The sequence below is a fragment of the Fundulus heteroclitus genome, chromosome 4 (genome assembly GCF_011125445.2).
Source record: "Fundulus heteroclitus isolate FHET01 chromosome 4, MU-UCD_Fhet_4.1, whole genome shotgun sequence".
In the NCBI taxonomy this organism is placed as follows: domain Eukaryota; kingdom Metazoa; phylum Chordata; class Actinopteri; order Cyprinodontiformes; family Fundulidae; genus Fundulus; species Fundulus heteroclitus.
The window spans coordinates 22,448,458-22,468,347 of NC_046364.1; the positions used below are offsets into that span (position 1 = coordinate 22,448,458).

A 19,890-nucleotide genomic window follows, 5' to 3' on the forward strand; every position below is an offset into this window, starting at 1 on the left:
TCGCTTCCTGACCCACATGCAGAAGAACTCTCAAGAAACAAAGGTTTTACAGGTTTTGTTGAATACTGGAGGTGATGAGTAGAGAGTCTCTGGAACAGGTTCTGCGGTAGCTCTCTGTGGAGAAGGCTTAGGCGGTGAAGGGGAATACAGAGATGAGATGATTGGTTGAAACCGTACTTTCAGTGTGCTGGAAAATGAGCCGGAGAGAGTCAGCCCGTCCAGGGGAGAGGTTTGTGCAGTGGAGTGTTGGAGGGCGGACAGGTCTGCTGGAGGACGGGATGGAAAAGGGAGCACTGAAGATGTGGGGGTTATCACACTAGGAGGTAAAAACAGCAGTTCTTGCAGGCATTGGCGGGGGGCGGGTTTTGGGATGTGCTTGGGAGGTAACCTTAGGAGAAAGGCAAAGAGAACAAATGGATATTTAAGCGGGGAGGCACAATAAAAAAATTCACAAAGAGAATCTCAGAGGGCTAGCGGTACCACATGGGTCGACACTCAGGCGTTGAATGGCCGGCAGCCAGGTCCTCTTAAGCTCCAGCAGATCACTGATACATCACAGGTTTGCAGAAGCACACCACTCAGTCCTGCCCACCAGGAAACCTGCAGCTCAGCATGAGGAGGGGAAAAATAAACGCTTCACAAACACAGACACACCCAGAACCGGGACACTGTCCACATCCTGACGGATGTTGATTTTGGATTGTGTTAGATTGTGAATAAAGTTAAACTGAATGCATAATGCACACAAAAGTGAATATATTCTCACTGAACATGAGTACAGAGGAATTCCTGCTGTTCTGTACTTATTAGTTAGAAATATAGTTACATCCACACTTTGCCTCCATGTTTACATGGTCATTCATGCCCCCAAATAATAAATATATAATGCAGTTGTCACACTACTGTGTATCTATCTTCTATCACAGTGGCATAAGTAGCCCTGATACCAATTCAAAGATAGCTTAACTGCCTCACTGTACAATATATTTGACGCTGTAAGATGGACACTTCGTTAGCTAGTTAAACCAGGCTGTCGCTGAGCAGCGCAGCTCTCACTCTATGTGAAATGCATGTGTCGACCTATAACACTAGAATAACCAAATAATATTGCTCAATCAGTGCAGACGTTCACTCACCCCAGGATGCAGGATGCATGAAACTGAGAGGGAAACTGATTAATTTGCCATTCATTTTCCATTTTGGAAAGACCATAGGGTACTGAAAGTTCACAATCAGACGGTCAGTTAAACATCAAATATAGGAAAGAAAAATAAGCAAGACGGTGACGCTCCAGAAATGTGGCAAACCCCGCCCTGACACAGCAGAACACTGTGAAATCCACACCATTGATTCCAGTCTACACAAACTATTCAGAACAGGAGCACATCAAAAGTAACACACACACTTCAAAGACACAGCAGGACTTGATGTTCTACATAAATCCCCTTCATCGCCTCACGCTTTGACCACTCCACACACTAGGATATCGGGCAAGGCAATCCAACATGTTAAATATCCCTGATTTGAGGTCAGAGCGGACCTGACCTTCTACCGAGCAGACCAGATCACTCTTAACACATCACACGCGGCAGGAATATCTCTTAAGATTATTTTACGAGCCACCCTGATAGTCGGGGCCTGTCGGAAGGAGAAGATTAGGGCAGAAATCTGGCTAATCATCCTGCTGTGTGAACTAGCCTTAAGAAGTGTTCATTAAAATGTTAGCTTACTTGGCAAGATAGAAACCAGCCAATCACCAGTATTGGTCATGTCGTTCTGGGTCATTGTAGAGTTTAAACATAGCAAAAACAAAGATTACCCTGTGTGGACCGGGTCTGGATTTTCCTGTGAAAAAAAAAAAAAAAAAAAAAAAAAACATCTCTGGGGGACTGGATGGACCATTTTCACCCATGAACACTCTTGTCGCAGATATGACACAGTCCATTGGTCAGCTCTGATGGAGACAGCTTGTGTGTGTGTGTGTGTGTGTGTGTGTGTTCCCCGGTTTATGTGTTCAATAAGGCCAGTCAGCAGTGGGCTTGTGTGTTTTCATTAGGTTGCATGCATTTAGAAAATGAGAGAAGACAATGCAGAGAGCTGAGTGAGCAACAGGTGTAGCCCTCAGTTAAAACCAATTTGTTGCTATCAGTGAGCACAGCACTGCCTAGAGCCGCGGTTTCGTTAAAACCTCATAGATTCTAAGAAAAGCCTCTGCCAGATTGCGGTGCGTCAAGAATGCAGCCTTTACCGCTGAGCTTGTTTAATTGTTGTGTTGTGTGGCGGCTGGAAGCTCTCGTCCAATCCCAGCGGGGAACAAAGCCAACATTGTTATCACCAGCACACAGACCCTTTTGCTAATATACCTGCTTTCTCCCCGTTTCTGTGAGAAAAAGAGGTGGAGAGGGGTGAGGCTGGATGACAATGACAAATCAAACCAGTTAGATTTTTTTTCCATCTTTCTTTCGGCAGCCGTGCAGTGTTGCCTTCAGCTCAGTCAAAAGCAGCAGTATTAAGCTGCTGCTCTTATGATTAAGCACTATATTTCTGTTATCAAGAAATGAATAGCAAGGGAAGCTTTCTACCCATCGCTTGTGGTTCATCATTCAGTCCTCTGCCTTATGCTGCTACTTCTCTGGCTTCTCATTTATGTGCCAATATGGCTCCACTCGACTGACTCAGTCTGCTCCCTGATAACGCTGGTGGCAGAAGGTACGCTCCTGTTGCTCTGCTGTTGGGCTTCCGCTGATCAACAAATGGGAGCAAAAGCTTTGTTTTTCCTTCTTACTTTTGTTTGCGTGGTATCAAAATACAGTTGCAGTGGACAAGGTAAAAGTTCTCAGTTTTAGCACAGTTTAGACGCTTTCTACCAAGTTAGGGATATATGTTCTGAAACGTCGTCGTCTCTGGCACTTCTTTTAGGGGGAAAAGCCTCTTTTTAAAATAAAAAAAGGCATATATATATGACAATTGGGGAGTGTTATTTATTCCATACTCTCAATTTGTTTTTTGTTTTATTTGCAAAAGCAATTAATGATGATGATGATGATGATGATAATAATAATAATAATAATAATAATAATAATAATAATAATAATAATATAATAATAATAATAAAATAATAATAATAATAATATGTAGTTGGGCATTTTGCGCTTTTACAGTAACACAACATTCATTTCAGCATGTTTAAAGGGCCGTTAACTAAAGCCGGGCGTACACTGTACCAGTTTTTGCACTTTTCGGGGGGATTCTTCAGTCATGCGAGAATTTTTCGTATCAGGCCCAGTTTCAGCTTGATCGTGCGTCTTGTGTCGTGTCGTATACAGGGGGCGACGAGGGACGATTAGCCTCTCACGACAATCTCCCGATCAGGAATCGGACGGTCGGATGAAAATCAAACATGTTTGAAATTCAGTCGGCCCTCATAAGCGATCGTGAGCGCGTCCAGCGGTTGAAGCGGAGTTACAAGCGTTTACGAGCCGATTTCCCCCAACCTCGCGCACTGAGCAATGGGCAAACAAGGAAATTCTTCATCTTCTCAAACCAAAACATAGCAGTGGAGAGAAGCTTGACGGCCGTACGTGTGTCATGGAGTCAAACTACGGAGAAGCAACTCGTAGAAATGCCCAGGCAGCTCTTGGATTGAAAATATCGTAAAGTGTATGTCCGGCTTTACTTAATTACTCCTATGTGCGTTCAGTATTTCCACTACTACACCACTATTAACCATGTCGCCTCAGCTGCTTACATGGATCAGATGGTCTTTACTGTTTGGAAGGACAGCGTGTCTCCATAAAACTACAGGGTTCTGAGTCAGAACCTGCTTGTTGGGCGGTTGCCTCGATGTTGTAGAGAAAACAGAACAATGCATGGCTCTGCTTGTCTGACCGGCCAGTGTGGCTCCGCCTGCCCTCTGACCTTCCGCTCAAGAGATAGTCACTTCGTCAGACATGTCTTAGCATGAATTCTATTAAAACAATAACACTGGCATTATAAATGTTGTCATTAATTCTGCAGTGTGTAGGCTGTAGGGGCAGCAAGTCTGAAAATTTATCTCAAATCCCCATATAGAGACGACTGTAAAGAGGGGAGGAAGAAAAGACGCCCTAGTGCAAGTGGTTAATTTGTCCCTTAATTGCTCTCATAAGCAAAGCAACAGTGTAAGTGTGGTGACATGATGGATTTAAATCTACCAAAACAATTCTTCCTATCTAAGGTATATGTTCTGCTATTCCTTATGCAAAATAAACAGATTTTTGTGGCAATTTTTTTTAATGAATAATTAAATAATTGTATAAATCAATGATTAAAATGAACAGATAAAAGAATATGAGCTAGATGGGAGGGAAAAAGATAAGAGAAACATTAGTTCTTTGTTATTTGCATTTTAGATATGAAGGTATGCAACGTTTAAAGAAGGCGCACTCTCAGAACAACAAAAAAGCTCTCCAATACTTTTCTCATGGTTTAAATGCTTTTTAATGAGATTGCAGAGACAGCTGCTTAAGTGATGTTCTTGTTTTTGTTTTTTCTGCAGTGTGGAGCTTAGAGTAGCACAGTGCTCCCCCTCCTCTACCTGTTGCCAGTCGGCTGGCAAAAAGGCAGCTGCTACATGTCTTTTTTCCATTAAATGATTGAATATACTATAATAGCATCCGTAATAAAATAAATGATGATCACTCCAGTTTGTGTCCCTATTTAGCTTTCATGGTATCACTGAACAGGTATTAAATTTCTTCTTCTGTGGTTGTGTGTTTTTTTTTTTTTTTCTTATCATTTCTTCAGCCTGGTGGAGCAGTGAAATGGCCCATTGTAAAAGAGCAGCCTGTGTGTGTCTGAGACATTAGCTGCTGATTTAGTGGGACATTAGCTTGATGGATGGCAATGCAGAACACCCCCCCCCCCTCAACAACAGATGATTTGCATGCAGAGAAACTTTAAGCCTGAGACCAAACAACGTTCAGCCCTTCTCGTTGAATATGCCCTTTATTTTACTTTCCAATGCAGAAGAAATTGCTGAATCTGTGTCTGGAGCAGGACAAAAATAAATCGCCTCTTACCCCTTTCACCCAGCGTGAGAAATGGAGGCTTTTTCAGAAACTCTTAAGCATTATGTGAAATCACTGGCAGTGCAGTATGTCTAGACTAACGCTATCGAGCCTAAATCACAGCGGGGGTAGCTGGACCGTGGGGGAATTTAAGACGTCATCTCTCGTTCTGACTGATCAGTTATTTAGTATGAATATGACATTTCTAAAAGCTTGACATTTACTGTACACACTTTGCAGGTATTATTAGCGTATCATAGTTCATACACTTTTTTTTATCCCTAGCAAATCTCTTGACAGATGCTTTTGCAAACTAACTGTATCGACCTATTGTGACAACATGGTTGGCTTTCCTAAACTCAATTCTAAATGACATAAATAATTTTTTTTAAATTGGTTTTTAGTTAATGAGTGGATATTGAATGAAATATTGGCTTAATAGCTGGCCCAAGCGGCTGGGGGAGGGTCGTCTAGGCCTCCCCATTAAGACTCCTACCCTCACGACCCGATCTTCGGTAAGCGTAAGAAGATGGGTGGATGGACGGATGAGGTTTCTTTTTTTATTCCAGTTGGCTAGTAGCACTCTTGCCATGCAGCAAGACGTTTGACTGGCCTGGGGTCTTTCTGCATGTTCTCCCTGTGCATGCATGGGTTCTCTGCTGGTACTGGGGTTTCTTCCCACAGTCTAAACTCATATCTGTTTGGTTAATTGGTTTCTCCAAAATGCTCTTAGTAGTAGGTGGGTAATTGGGTGATTGGGTGGTTGTCTGTCCTGTGTCTCTATTGCCCTGTGATGGACTGGCCACCTGTCCAGAGATGGACTGTAAAAATGGGCCAAGCTGACTAAGAACTCCTGAACATTTAGTCCCAGGAAAGCATGGGATTGTGTAGGTTCCACTTTAATTTATTATTATCATTACTACTGTTATTAGTTTTGTGATTGTTTTGTGTCATTTGAGTCATAAATAATCTTTTTCTAATGGATACCCCTTTTAATATGCCCAGTTTTGACGGATTACATATTCTTACTTTTTAAACAGCACACGTTTAAAAAGTAAATGTTGAGTTTAATTTTTAAATTAAAGGCATACTATGCAACATTTTTCAGTTAATTAATGTGTTCCATACCGTTTTGGATGATTAAATGAGTCATTTCAGGTCGAACAAAGGTTTTCTCGGCCGCCCTGGTGGTCTGTGGGGGAAATACCACACTTGCAATTGCAGGAGCTCACGGCCCGCACACACAGAAGTCTCATGCAACTCCACGAGACTCGGTCTCGCTTTACGGCGAGAACTCCATGTGTTTTTGCCCTGCCATTCACTATATGCACGCGCGAAAGCAACAACAAAGAACCGCGTGTTAACGTCAAATAAACATGCAAGCATATCAAGGTTTTTTTATTATTATTATTATTATTTTTTATTTTTTATTTTTAATGTTGGCGAGGCGGCCGCCTCGCCAAGATAGCGCTGCAGGAAGCTTGATGTTCATACCTTCACTGTGTTAGTCATTGTTTGTACTGCCGTTTTTTCCACTTTTCGTTGCGTTCGCCTGTCTGCTAAGCTCAAAACAACCGCGCCTGGCTTGACGGAGAACCCAGAACAGCTGAGCATCTTTATGACAGTGCACTTTTACTTTCGCCCTCTGGGGGGAGCCTCGCTGGAAAATCAACCCCGGTTGCATAGTATACCTTTAAAGCTTCAAGTTTTTTCCCCACAAAACCTTCTGTTATCTGTATAGTTTGTACATTTTTAATTGTAATGACAGGATTCTAAAAAGTCAGATTAACCTTAAGCAAAATAGGAGTACAAATCTCTCTCTGAGTGTATTCCTGCATGTGAGTGGGTACTTCATTAGTACTTTACTTGGAGGCGGACTTTTTGAGAGGTTTATTATTAATCTGCCTAATTCACTCCATCAATCACTTTATCTCTCTGCCAATGTGACAGCCACCTCCACTTCGACACTTTACGCACACACACTGCTCCAGCCCTTCGTTTCCATCTTCTGGATCACGTTACTTCCTCTGTTTCTTCTCACAGTCACTCATGCCTGCTTTCTGTCCCTGTTGGACACACACACACACACGCACACACACACACACACACGCACACACACCCTTTCATCTGTCTCTCTTGATTTTTTTTCCTCTCTCGTCCTGAATGCATGTGCGGCCCACAGTGGACGGGCCTTTCATTAGCAGCAGGATAATGTTAGGAGGATAAATGAAGCTATCTCTCTGAACATGTTAGTTATCATTGAGAAGACCTCTGCCAGAGACGTCTCTCTGTTTCAGCATTTTATATGTCAGCCTATATTCTGGAGCGCTACCATGTGTTTATGCTTTGAACCGCTGTCCTGTCCCCAGTAAGTAATATGGAGCGTTTTTTTTTTTTTTTTTTTTTGTTTTTTTTGTTCAGGACTTCAGTTTATTTTTGCTCTGTCCTCTACTGTAGCAGGACCTTCATAATAAAACCCCAGCTGAATGTGTTGGGCCCATTATTTCCTAACAAATGAGTCTGCTCATTATTTTCTGCGGAGCTTCCCGGTCTTTCAGGTAACACTGGAATGATTTGTTGAAGCTGGTACTTTTTCTCGCTTAAGGTGGAACTGTGGGGATTAACATGAATACCAATAGGCCATTTAGCATGGATCCGGTGTATGAGCCCTTGCTCAGGGTATTTATACACCATTAAATTTTTCAAATTTTTTCAAACCATAAACATAAATATATTTGATTAAGAATCAAAAAAATTAATAAGTCATAGGAGCTGAATACAAATTCAAGCCAACCTTTTTAGTTGTTTTTTTTCTAAAATATTTTTCATACATGCAGTGCCTTTAAAACTTATTTGCCTCTTTGCAGATTTTCTTTAATTCATTTTGCAGTCCTCACTTAGGTGATTCCGACCATCAAGATGATGTTGACAGCTGCAAAATAACGTTTTTAAACGATGATTTAATTTATGTAAGGGGAAAAAAGTTGTACCTCCCTTAGCTGTTTGCAACAACCGCCAATGGAATTTTGGCTCACACTCGTCTAGGAAGAGTTTTATTATTTAAGTCCCATTGGAAGGTTGTTGAGCTTGAATGGCCTATTTGAGGTCATGCATCAGCATCTAAACCAGAATTCAGTCTGAACTTTGACTAGGACACTCTAGAACCTGATTTTTTTTTAAGCCATTCAGGGCTGGATAGGCTTGGGTGCCTTGGATCTATAACTTACTGGAAGTGTGCTTTAACTTTAGGTTGGATGAGTGGAGTTTCTCCTTCAGAGAGTTCCAGCATAGAGCAGAATCTATGGTTCTGTCCTTCACAGCAAGACAGCAAAGTACCCTGGGACCATAACCCTACCATTTGTTCTTTACACATAATAGCTTTTGAATAGCTTTTATAAAATTAATAACTGAAACCACAACTTGAAAATTGCTTTTTGTATGTGAACTGTTAATCTTCATCTAACATTCAAATTAGTTTAAACGGAAACATTTACATATATACACACACACAATTGTAACTATCCACCAAATGAGAATCCTGATCACTGTAAAAGTGTTACAAGATGACTTAAATCTGCAACTCATTTTTAACACGAGGACATGTATAATTACCATGCATGGATGCACCAAAAAAAAAAACCAAAAAAAACAACGTGAGGAAGAAATGCGATGTAATCACGCCGGGGGATGTTATTTTAGAAGAAGATTAACCCTGTTCGAAAAATGGTCAATTTTGTATATCGAGATGAGTCCGTTTTCACAGTTAACACCTACTAAACTTAGACTTGATTACGGGGTTTGCCATCTGCCTGCATTACCAGATACTTTTACACCATCTGTGTAGACAGAAAACATACTCAGAAGAAGGAGCTGGGTTTCTCAGTCAGCCATACCGTTATTGTAAATAACCAGTGGATCTAGATACAATCAGACAGAACAGATATTTACTGGAGCGCAAGACAGATGCACATTATATTTACAGTAGGCAGGAATACAGTCATATTTGATCAATTAGAATATGCGTTTCTGAGGGGTTCGTTTGTCAGATTAAAAGTACATTTTGAAAAAAGCTGGTATTAAACATACTTTTCATTAAGCTCCCATTTCTGCATTAAAAATGTTAGCTTTTCTATCGGTCTCATATGCTGTGTTTTCATCAGCTGGAAGGGGAAAAAAATCCTAGTTAACAGAAAGTAAAGGCTTTAAAACAACATCAGTCTGTGTCAATCTATTTAACGTGTTTCTCTTAGTAAATTAACTTTTCAGTAATATTCAAACTTATTGAATGTATGAATACATTCTTGAAATGCTCTTAGTAAGTAAATTCATGGCTATTTATTTATTTATTAGCTCTTTATTCTACTTTTAGTAATACAAACGGCAATGTTTTCTTTTTGGTTAAGAGACCTAAATAAGGGAGTTTCCTTTGGTCGTTTCTGCATTTCCTGTTTGGTGCTAATGTATAAGTACAGAAAAGGAAATCACGCAAACACACACATACACACACAGGCAAAAACAAACAAACAAACAAATAAAATCAAACTGAACTGTTAATAGTGGTCCTGTAACTACTGCTGTTGTTTATGCTTTCAGCATGGAGTCAGCAAACTGTCTTAACATCGTAATAGTCCACATGTTCTGAAGTAAAGTTTTAAATCCCAAATGCACTTCTAATTTCTCCAGGAAACATTTTGGTCTATGTGGCTTCTGTTGTCAAATTCGCAAAAACTCAAAGAAGCTGATGTTTGTATAAAAATTCACCTTTGACTTTCTGTTTATCCTAACCCTTCTTTAAAAAAATTAAATGGAGTTTGTTTAATTAGATTCCATTAATAAGCAGAGATTTAACAATGTCTACATTTAACAAGTACTGATATAGTTACAGAAACATTTGCTTGCTAGAAAGAAATGCATAATGGTTATGGTTATGGTGCCATAACCGCAACATTAAAAAGAGCAAAAAGAACAAATGGAAACACAATTCCTACAATAAAGTACCAAAAGGACTTCTGTACCGTACTGTATACAAGTAATTTTTTTCAGGTGAAATATCTGTGCCCTCATTAATGGGCTTCTTCTTCCAAAATAAGAAGAAAGATATTAAAACTATGTGTGTGATTCTGAATATCCTGCTGACATTTAGTCTGGGAGCACATCCCTGTTATTACAAGTTTGCCCTTTTTATTGCAGGGGCCATGGTCAGACATGTTCTCGCTTCATGTTCAGGTATTTTACTAAATGCGAGCGCCTCACCCTTTGTAAAACAGGATTTAATATGTTCTACACACCCATCCGGCTCTAACAGGGTGTTAATTTGTATGTCAGACCGTTCTCTTTCTCTAAATGCAGAGAAAGCCTGTGGCTGTGTGGAACTGAAGGAGATATGTGACGTGTTGGCAGGATTTGGTTCTTGTTCCAACGGATTAGGCACTCATCTCTATTCCATGGCTCTATTATTTCTCATTGTACCTTTTGCATTGTGCTGAATGGTAGAAAAAAGTGGTTATTAGTTTTTACTAAGAAGTATTGACTAACTGGCTGAACGGTTCCTCTTCTTGTCTTTCTTCATCTAGTCAAAACCACCATTCTGAACTACCAGAGTCCCACAACCGGGCTTTTCCCTGTGAAGACGTTCTCCAACATCAAGGAGGCAAAGGTCCGGGACTCGCTGTACTGTGCTGCTTGTGCCTGGGCCCTGTCTTTGGCGTACCGGTTAGTATACGACACAAAAACCCGATACCTTTGCTTCAGTTCTCTGTTTCTGAAAGACGCTTCATTTAAATCTTTATTTATCTGGCTTTTTTCTCATTTGAAAAAGGCTTCCTATTTTCGTCAGTGTTTATGGCTAATGATATATTTTATATCTTGTGCTTATTTTGGGCTCTTTTCATGACTAATTTCGCTAATTAATGAGGTGCTCCATAATTATGGTAATAGTGCATGATTACTTGGCAGAGAGCTGGACTGCATGTAATTGTGGAATATCTGTCACCATGCACACAGCCCATTGTGTGTGTCATTTTCCTAGCTGTTTATTTATAAGCACTGCCGCTACTGACTGCGGTAAATTTTGATCTGCATTTTTTTTTTTGTTAATACCCAAAAGTAGGGGGTGCTAGCTAGCTCGATGCAGCGAAGACGTAACCGTCAGAGCTCCTGTGGATGTTTGGAAAGTTTCATATTTGAAGGACGAATACGCGCCCAGCCTGACTTGCATGTCTCCTGTGGGACACATGGCAGCAAATTTGAGAAGATACCAATAAGAGCATTCACCAATTACTGGAAGAGCCTGCAGCAAAAGCTGCTGTGGATCCTGACTTTGAGGGACTAAAAAAAAAAACAGCTAAAAGAAGCGAGAGCAGAGATTAGCCACAACATTACTGCTATTTGAGGCAATGTCGAACAGGTGAATGCTGATATAGCAGCGGTCGAAGAAGGCTTGCCCACCTGGTCGATGGGGTGGTGGTGGTGCAGAGCCTCCAGAAATCACATTATTAGTAAACAGTGTCCACTTGTATGTAATTTGATCGCAGTACACAGCTAAGATCGCTAATATTTATACCCCTGGCAGACTTATATTTATTTTCATTTTCATTCAGTTAAGAAGGTCGTTTTTGATAGGAAATGCAACTCGTTAAAAATGGTCTGAAAATGTAAAAGGGGTAGTGATTTTTTTTTTTTAAAGTGTTATTTTTCACATTTTAATGTAATGACATATTGCCATTACAGCAACCAAACCTGTCCTATAACTGTAGATCAGCCTTTACCATGTTTACCTGTTGGACCACACCGTGATTGAATACAGAAGCAAACGTGTGTGTGGCATGATATGTTTCCACTGATGTTTAAGTCTTTCAGGTAGGAAGGCCTTCTTGCCATCACCCTAATCTTGAGCTCCATACACAGCTTCACTGTCAGATTTATGTTGGGACCCTGGCCACTCCAGAATGTTGATATGACTCTCAGTCATGTCTAGTTGTAGACCTAAATCTGCCAGGGGTATGAATAATTTAGGACTTAACTGTAAATCCAGCTGTCCGTTGAAGCGCTCGGAGGGTTGTTACTGAACAAACATCGTAATGAAGAACAAGGAGCACAGCAGGGAAAAATGGCGCGGAGAAGCTTGAACCCGTGTTTGGTTATTATAATAAACAGGAAACCTTGAAGTTTTGTTTCAAACACAATTTTTTTTATGAAGAGCTGTTTTCAAGGCGCCGTCTGTTTAAAAAGACATTATAATATCTTCACATTTAAAAACAAGGGTCCTGCGTTTCCAACTCACTCAAGTCCTAAAAGGTCCATCAGCTACACTTATTTCATTAACGTCGCTCCTCTGTGATTAGTGTCTTGAGAGAAGGCCACTCTCCTTTTAAGTGTGAAAGGGGGGGGAAAAAAGGCTGAGGAAAGAAGGGAAAGACAAGAAAAAATCTGGAGAAAAGAAGTCATTGTGAGGGAGGGATTAAAACGGTTGAATAGATTTGAAGTTCAGGAACGGGTTGGAAAATCTGAGGAATGTCGGGGGGGGGTAAGGTCAGCTGAAAGAGAGCGAGTGTGTGAAGAGATAAGCAGGATAGAAAGTTAAAAACAAGGGATGGAAAGGGAAAAAAAAAGTGGGCGAGGAAATTAGATCGTGGGGGAAGACGGAGTGAAAGAGAGGGGTAAAAATAGAGCGTACTCCAGCGATGTGACCAGCAGCACATCCCAGTCATCAGTCATGGCTGCCTCCTATTAGAATTGTCACTGGGATTTAATTAAGATGATTCTCATCTGACAGGCTTGGCTTGTGCCATTACTTACTTCAGAGTGAGCTGCTGCATGTGTGTCGGAGTGAGCGAGAGAGACTCCAGGATCAGACGAGTGGCCGGAATGACTACAAACTCCTGCTCTAAGTGCACATGAGTCCAGCTACTGCTTCGGCCTTTATGCTAATTATTTCTTCTGTGCTGTTAGCTTGCTATGCTAGATGATGGGATCGTTGTTGCAGTTGTTTTTGTATAAACTCCCGCTTCATTTTTTTTTCAGGTTAACATGAACTGACAAGTGGGTCATAGAGATTAAATGTATTTGTACAGCAGGATGTAGAGCTAACTCTACTTTTTTTTTTTTGCATATTCCGTCTCCGGTGGCCGACAGGTGCGACGGCGCAGCAAAAGGCTGAATGCGTCACAAACGGGCAGATACGCTGAATTATGCAAACTCCAAAACACACAAAAAACGCAAACAGGAACCCTGCAAAGGAAAAATGCTGAAATCACAAAAAAAGACAGAAGAAAAATGAAAACTGCTGCAAGAACTAAAATCAAAAGCAAATTTTAAAAAAAGCAAACTGGCTCTAAAAAAATGGGAAGGTGCTAGACCATGAGGGGGAGTGGACCACCATGTCAGGTTGCACCAGACCCTAAAGCAAATAAATTAATGTGATGACCTGAAGAACGTTGGAGGGACGAAAGAAAAAATGTGTTTTTGTTTATGTTGTTTTTAAATGTGGTTGTCATACTTTAGAACTACGGCATGTTAACATACGTAGTTTTAGCCTGTCTGTCTGGTCCCATGGCGGCCTACTCCCCCTTGTGGTCTGCAGCACTTCTATTTCGTAAAGCAAATTTGCAGCATTTTTAATTTTTCAAATTTTTTGTGATTTTTCTGTTGTTTTTTTGTGTGGGTTTGTGTGTTTTGGGGTTTCATCTGTCTGCAGCACATTCGACCGTTTGCTGTGCGTTTGCGCCTGTCTACCATCATATCCATCTATTGTCATAACGTAAAAGTTTTTAAATACTCCAGATGAGCAGAAATTTGCCAATATGGGCTTATTTTCATCTATTTTATGACAGTTATGGTCATGTTCATTTATGGCTTTTAAGGATTTATTTGATTCCTCCATTGTTTTGGGTAGTAGACTGATAACCCAGAATCAAACTGCAGTGATTTCCATAAACAAGGATTGGATGCACAGGTATAAAGCTTTATTAGGTGTTCTCTAATCAACACAGGCTTGAAATTATAAATCCAGGCTCAAGTATATCCACAGATTTGTCATGTTGTCTGACCAGTCAACCCTGAAGAATGAATATGATGCTCATGCCAATGATGAGTGTGTGTAAACTAAATACTGGGTACTTCAAGCTGTCCAGTTGTTTCCAGGTGTTGAATTTGGCAGAAAAAAAAACGTGCTGCTCACCCTGGATGACAACTGCAAAACAAAAATCACATCAAGAACTCTCTCACTGAAACTAAAAACTTTCATAAACCATGAAGGATTGACCCAAGAAACAAGCCCCTTTAATATCCCAACAACAGAAATCCCACACTCACTAATAAATCACCTTTACATTTCTGGGACAGTGTGATTTAGAGCCAAACCAACTTGAACTGTAAAGGCAAAGGTGGGTGGGGCTTTATCTGTTAATCTGTTAAACACGGTGTAAGCAGTGTTATGGTACGGGCATGTTTTGCTGTTAGTCGAACTGGGTCAGTCACTGTAATTAAGAATGGGACTGCTGATGTTCTACCTCTGCTGAAAATCACTAAGAGGAAGGCTAATTAAACCTTTCCTGTGTCTGTTTTTGTGTGAGTGTTTTATCGCTCCCGTTTCGTTCTCACACACCAGCGGTTCCCGTGTTTCAGACGTTCCCTGCGTAGAACGGTACTGTTAAAGCATCCTTTCCTTTTCCCCTTACTGTGCAGGCGCATTGATGATGATCTAGGCCGCACACATGAGTTGGAGCATTCTGCCATCAAGTGCATGAGAGGGATCCTCTACTGTTACATGAGGCAGGCAGACAAGGTGAGTTTGTTTCAGCGTCTGCTCCTAAATGTCTTGTTGTCATTGGAAAAGCAGGCAGTTGCACACTGGGTTTCAGATCACAAGTGCATTTCCACTCAGGAGCGCCTCTTTAAACTAGAGCACCGGATCCATCTCGTTCTTTTTCTTTTTCCTGATTACTGCAAATGACAACAGGAAGAGTATCCTACAGTCCTCGGGGCTTAATAACTCACTATCCGTTAATTACCTTGGACTTTTGCTCCAGAAGGAAACGATTTCGTGCCATGTCTGCAACAAACCTAATGAGCTTGCATTGTCTTATGTAACCAAAGTAGGGACAAGCGTGTCCTCTGAACGATACCGTTTCATTAGTCTTCATGAGCAGCGTCTTTCAGAGCCTGAGTCTGACCCGTTGCTGTGGATATGCGTCGCGTGTACCTTTAGAAAGCTGCTGTGCTTCATCTCGCCTCGACCTTGGCGACCTCATTCAGAGGAGAGCTTTCCTGTGTCTTAATTACAAAGCTGCGTTTACACAGTTGATTACACACAGCGGCGTCCGTCATGGCCCCGTCTCCAGCACTTAAGAAGTACATGGTGTTTTTATTGAACAGGCCGGCTGCTGGGGCCAAATAACACAGCACCTCCACTGTCTGCTTAGCGTACAACATTGGGGACAGTCCAGTTATTTTCCTTCACGATCACATAAAACAATATAATTTTTGTCTTAAAGGAGCAATTAGTACGATATTTACTGTAAAATCAACCTAAATCATTCTCATTTGTCACCCGGGATGAAAGTAACATTCCCTATAAACAATCAGTCCTGTCCATCAACAATGTCTTAGTCAGGTTTTTGTCCTTTCAAACCTAGAGATACGGTCCAGAACTACTTCTGTCCTGTGTATAGCCCATGTTTACTTCCTGGTTCTTGAGACAATCATATCAGAGTTCCCAAAAAAGAGCGCAGCATTTGGTATTTTATGTTGGCTAAAGAGCAGCAGCCTTCAAACATGGAAACCAGTAAGAGAAGCGGATCAGAAACAGAACAGAATACATCATATATTGTACCTATCTTGTGTTAGTAAAAATTCACAACAGCAACACACTGTTTAGAAACGGCGTATTAGATTGTTGTGACTGGCAGGCTATTGTGCCGATTTGAGCCAATAGGTGTCAGTATTATTTACCAATAAATGAGCTGCTATATGCTTCCTTTTTGGGGAAAATGGAAAAACTAAAAACTAACTAAAGCACAAAAAAGTGTTTTAGTGCCTGAAGGAGGCCAAAGCAATGTAACACTTTTAATGTTTACAATTTTGCTCATTGTCTCTTTACTGATAGATTTAGACTCAGATTTGATTCAAGAATCAAGATATTGTTGTTACATAACCATGGATACATATTGGCTTGCTTGCAATAGAATTACAAATGACACAGCTGACTGTTCAAGCTGACTGCACCGACAGCCCCTCCTGAGAAGCTAAATGTGGGGCAAATTTGAGTTTCCCTACCCTCACCACCCAGGGCCTGTTGGTGAGGAAACAGACCTTAGATGGGTCACATGATATATTTATGCATACATTCATACAACCATATTGTTTTTACGGTTAAACCTAATCTAGGCACAATTATGAGCCCAGCCAAATACATGCAAAAGCAGAGCAGGTTTATCTAGGCTGAGCCATACGTTGGATTCCAGCATCAGTGGTTTTAAAACCAAATGTATTTTCTGATATATCATTGCCATCATGGTTAAAGTGATTTCAATGAGCTGCCAGAAGTCTTAGTTTTCTCCAGACATATGAACCATAGAGAAACACTGCGTGGCCACTTTAGCCCCCTGCTGCTGCTCATCGTCGGTCAGCTGGCTGAAAGAAGACTTTTCACTCACTTACAAAAAAAACAGCTAATTTTGCTGATTGATATAGATATTTATTTACCTTTGCAAAAAATATGAAGTTATGCTATGGAAACTCAAACTCCACCAATCACTCCTATTAAGCTAACACTTCTTTAAATGAGCAATAAGCAAGGAGCAATAAGCAACCACTAGGGGGAGCTTGGGCACTGCCTCGGTCCAGCACTCAGCACCCATTTCCCCTTCTCCCCCATCGGCTAGTATGAGCCTATTTACAAAGGATAAATACACAGCAGAACATAGGAACATCTCTAATGAAGAAGCAAGTAACTCATAACTTTATAATGCTGTTAGCAAGAGAACGTTTTGATCCGATGGGTATGCTCTCCGCCATTTTGTGCCTGGCAGTGGCATTTTATGTGCAGGGAGTGGGTAAGCCCTGAGTGGCAGCTGTTCATGTGCACGTACATGTATGCACAGCCGGCCTGGCTATGTAAACAAGAGACTGGAGAACAATACAGAGAGATAGTGTGTGGCGTCATAACATAGTCCATCTAAGAAGATACATTTAGTTCTTCACAAAACTACTTTTAGTTCTTTGTCTCTAAAATAATACAATTTAGCTTATTGTTCCTTTAAAACTACAGTTGGTAAACTACAAGCTACTTGTCTCACAATCAGCAGACTGAGTGCCTGAGCAGATGGCTTGACCGACGATCTATCTATTACCACCTTGTTATACCTGGTATGCTATACTCAGGCTGAATGACTATGAAGTCTAAAATTGTGTATGTAATCATGTTTACTTGAAAAATACAAAACTTATCCGTTGTTTATTACAGGCGCAGAGAGCTGAAAAATTAAAGTATCTGATTTCAGATTAAAATTTTACACCTATTGGGGTGAGCTCTCCTTTAGAGGAACATTTGCAAAACTAAATGACACAAAATTTGTCATATGTAATTTTATGTAAAAACGAAAGGAAGGGGAATTGGAACCAATCATTAAAGTTTTCAATTGAATTTCCTGTTTTTCTTTAAAATTGTTTTTGCAACATGAAGAAAATTAGCTTCTTTTTTTTGCATTATTTTTCTTTCTGGTTGGGGTATTTTTCAAAACAAATAAGGAATTAAAGAATAATTACTTAATAATACCACCAGTTGTTTTTTTTTTTTTTTAAGATCCAGGTTAATTTGTGCAACAACAAATAAAATCCAGCAAATTTATAAATATTTTCAACCATTTGCTTGGACTCAAAATCTTAGCAAAAATATCTGTATTAATACTAATGAGAAAATTGTGCCATTTTATTTTAGCTAAGCAAAAGGGGGAAAAAGCAGGAAATAAAACCCTCAAAATGTATGACTTAGAATTTCATAGCTTGGTTTTGTAAAAAAAAATAAAAAGCCTTTGTTTGTCTTAGGAATGTATTATTTATCAAAGAAGCAAAGAGGTAAGAGAGGAAACATAACAGTAATGCCCTTCTGCTTCTTAAGCAAAATAATATTCTATCCTGTAAAACAGTGAATACAAATAATGTTTCCTACAGAATAGAGCTCATTCAGGTCCCTGGCAGAAATATCCGGTCTCTGTTTGTCCCTCACCATTCATTACAATCTGGTCCTCCTGTCTTTACTCCCCCGTTCTCTCCTCAGTGTGTTTGCATTTATACTGCGTCAGCGAGGGACACACCTATCATCATAACTCTCAGGTTCTGGACCCGTCCCTGTCTGGTGGCCAAGCACATTTGACTCCAAAACTATTGGGGAACTACACTTCACCATCACATCTGACAGCGGCCATAGAGATGTATGTGAGGGCCTGCCGTTGTCAGCAGAGCTCCACCTAGGGCCCGAGTAATGTCGCAGAGGTCAGGCTAATAACAGAGCTAAGCTACCAGAGCTCTGTGGGAGAGTCTGCAGCCAGGTGCTGTTGCTATGTGGCGCCTCGTCTTGTTCCCATGGAAACACGTATTTGTTGAGCTTCCAACGTGACGGTTGCAACCAGAAACAAGTCCGGGTTGCAACAAAGCTGTAATAGTTTTTCTTGCAAAAGATAAAGAATATAAGAATATGAAGAAGGTTGTCTTACCCCATCCTTCAAAATCATTGGATTAAAACAGAAAGATGTTTGCTGTTCGTTTGCTCTGGACTAAATGTTTCTGAAGTATTACAGTGCTCACCGTATTCTATTTGAATATCATAAATGCTTTTTATTTTAGGTCATTCCCTTCGCATTGGGAAATTAGAAAGAACGCCCGGGGACAGTTCATTTGATAAGATGCGAGACTTTTTTTTTTTTGTTTGAGCAAATGCATGAATGTCAACTGCAGCGACAGCAAGAATTAAACCTAAACTCTAGTTTGTGCATCGCAAGCAATTAAAACAAACTATTCTTAGAGAATCCCAAGAGTGGAGCTGGGTGACATTTTGGCTTTGGTGGAGTGAGATTCAGGTGGTCTACTTCAAAAATAGCAGCTTTTATGGAAAAAAGTGAGCGGCAGAACTCATTAGACTCTCTATGCACACGTACACACATATGCGTATTACTGGGGGACGGCAAGAAGTGGAGCAGATTCAGGAAAAGTAGGACAGAGGGTCTCGACTACAACCCTCACAGACGAGGGTGTGGAAAGGTAAGGACCCAAACAAAGAGAGAAAATAATAAATGGGGTGACTACAAAAGAAAAAAAAATTTAAAGATGTGAATAGAAAGACGTGAAACCTCCAGGTGCTTGGGTTCTGGTTTTCATTTGTTTATGTATTCAACATTTCCTTGTTGTTTATTATGCTCTGATGAGTCTTAAGTTGTTATTTAATATTTTGTGTTCTCTTCTTTTGTACATTTTATTTCTCTTTTTGGTCTTTGGTGATCTTTTCCCCCTCGTTGTTAGATTCTCTGGGTGTCAGCTCAGCTCTATTTGTTAGCCCCTGTGAAAACAGTTTTTTGGTTAAAACGGAAACCTTTTGTCGCGCTCTGCTGGTTTCTACTCCACAAATGCGAGCGTTTGCCCTGAAAACGGTACGATTTGAAAACAGGTTCCTGAGGAGAAGGAGTCAAAAGCATTGGTCTCTTTTGTCATGTACACATGAAAAAACGGCCCTGGCGCATGCATGACTGCATGTTCATGTTGTTGTAATAATAATAATAATAATAGTAAATGTTATTTATAATGCACTTTACATTTCAAATAAAATGTCAAAGTGCCAAATGTATGTTGT

The 19,890-nt window shown here is 40.4% G+C and overlaps 1 protein-coding gene across 3 annotated transcripts in view; it reads left to right on the forward strand.

Moving 5' to 3' along the window:
* Positions 1-19,890, forward strand: part of phkb (phosphorylase kinase, beta) — a 134,511-nt gene that overhangs the window by 12,095 nt on the left and 102,526 nt on the right. For all 3 annotated transcript variants that reach the window (XM_012873994.3, XM_012873993.3, XM_012873992.3), the window contains 2 exons: positions 10,622-10,760; positions 14,733-14,832. In XM_012873994.3, the coding sequence (XP_012729448.2) occupies positions 10,622-10,760; positions 14,733-14,832 (239 nt within the window). The remainder of the gene's footprint in view (positions 1-10,621; positions 10,761-14,732; positions 14,833-19,890) is intronic.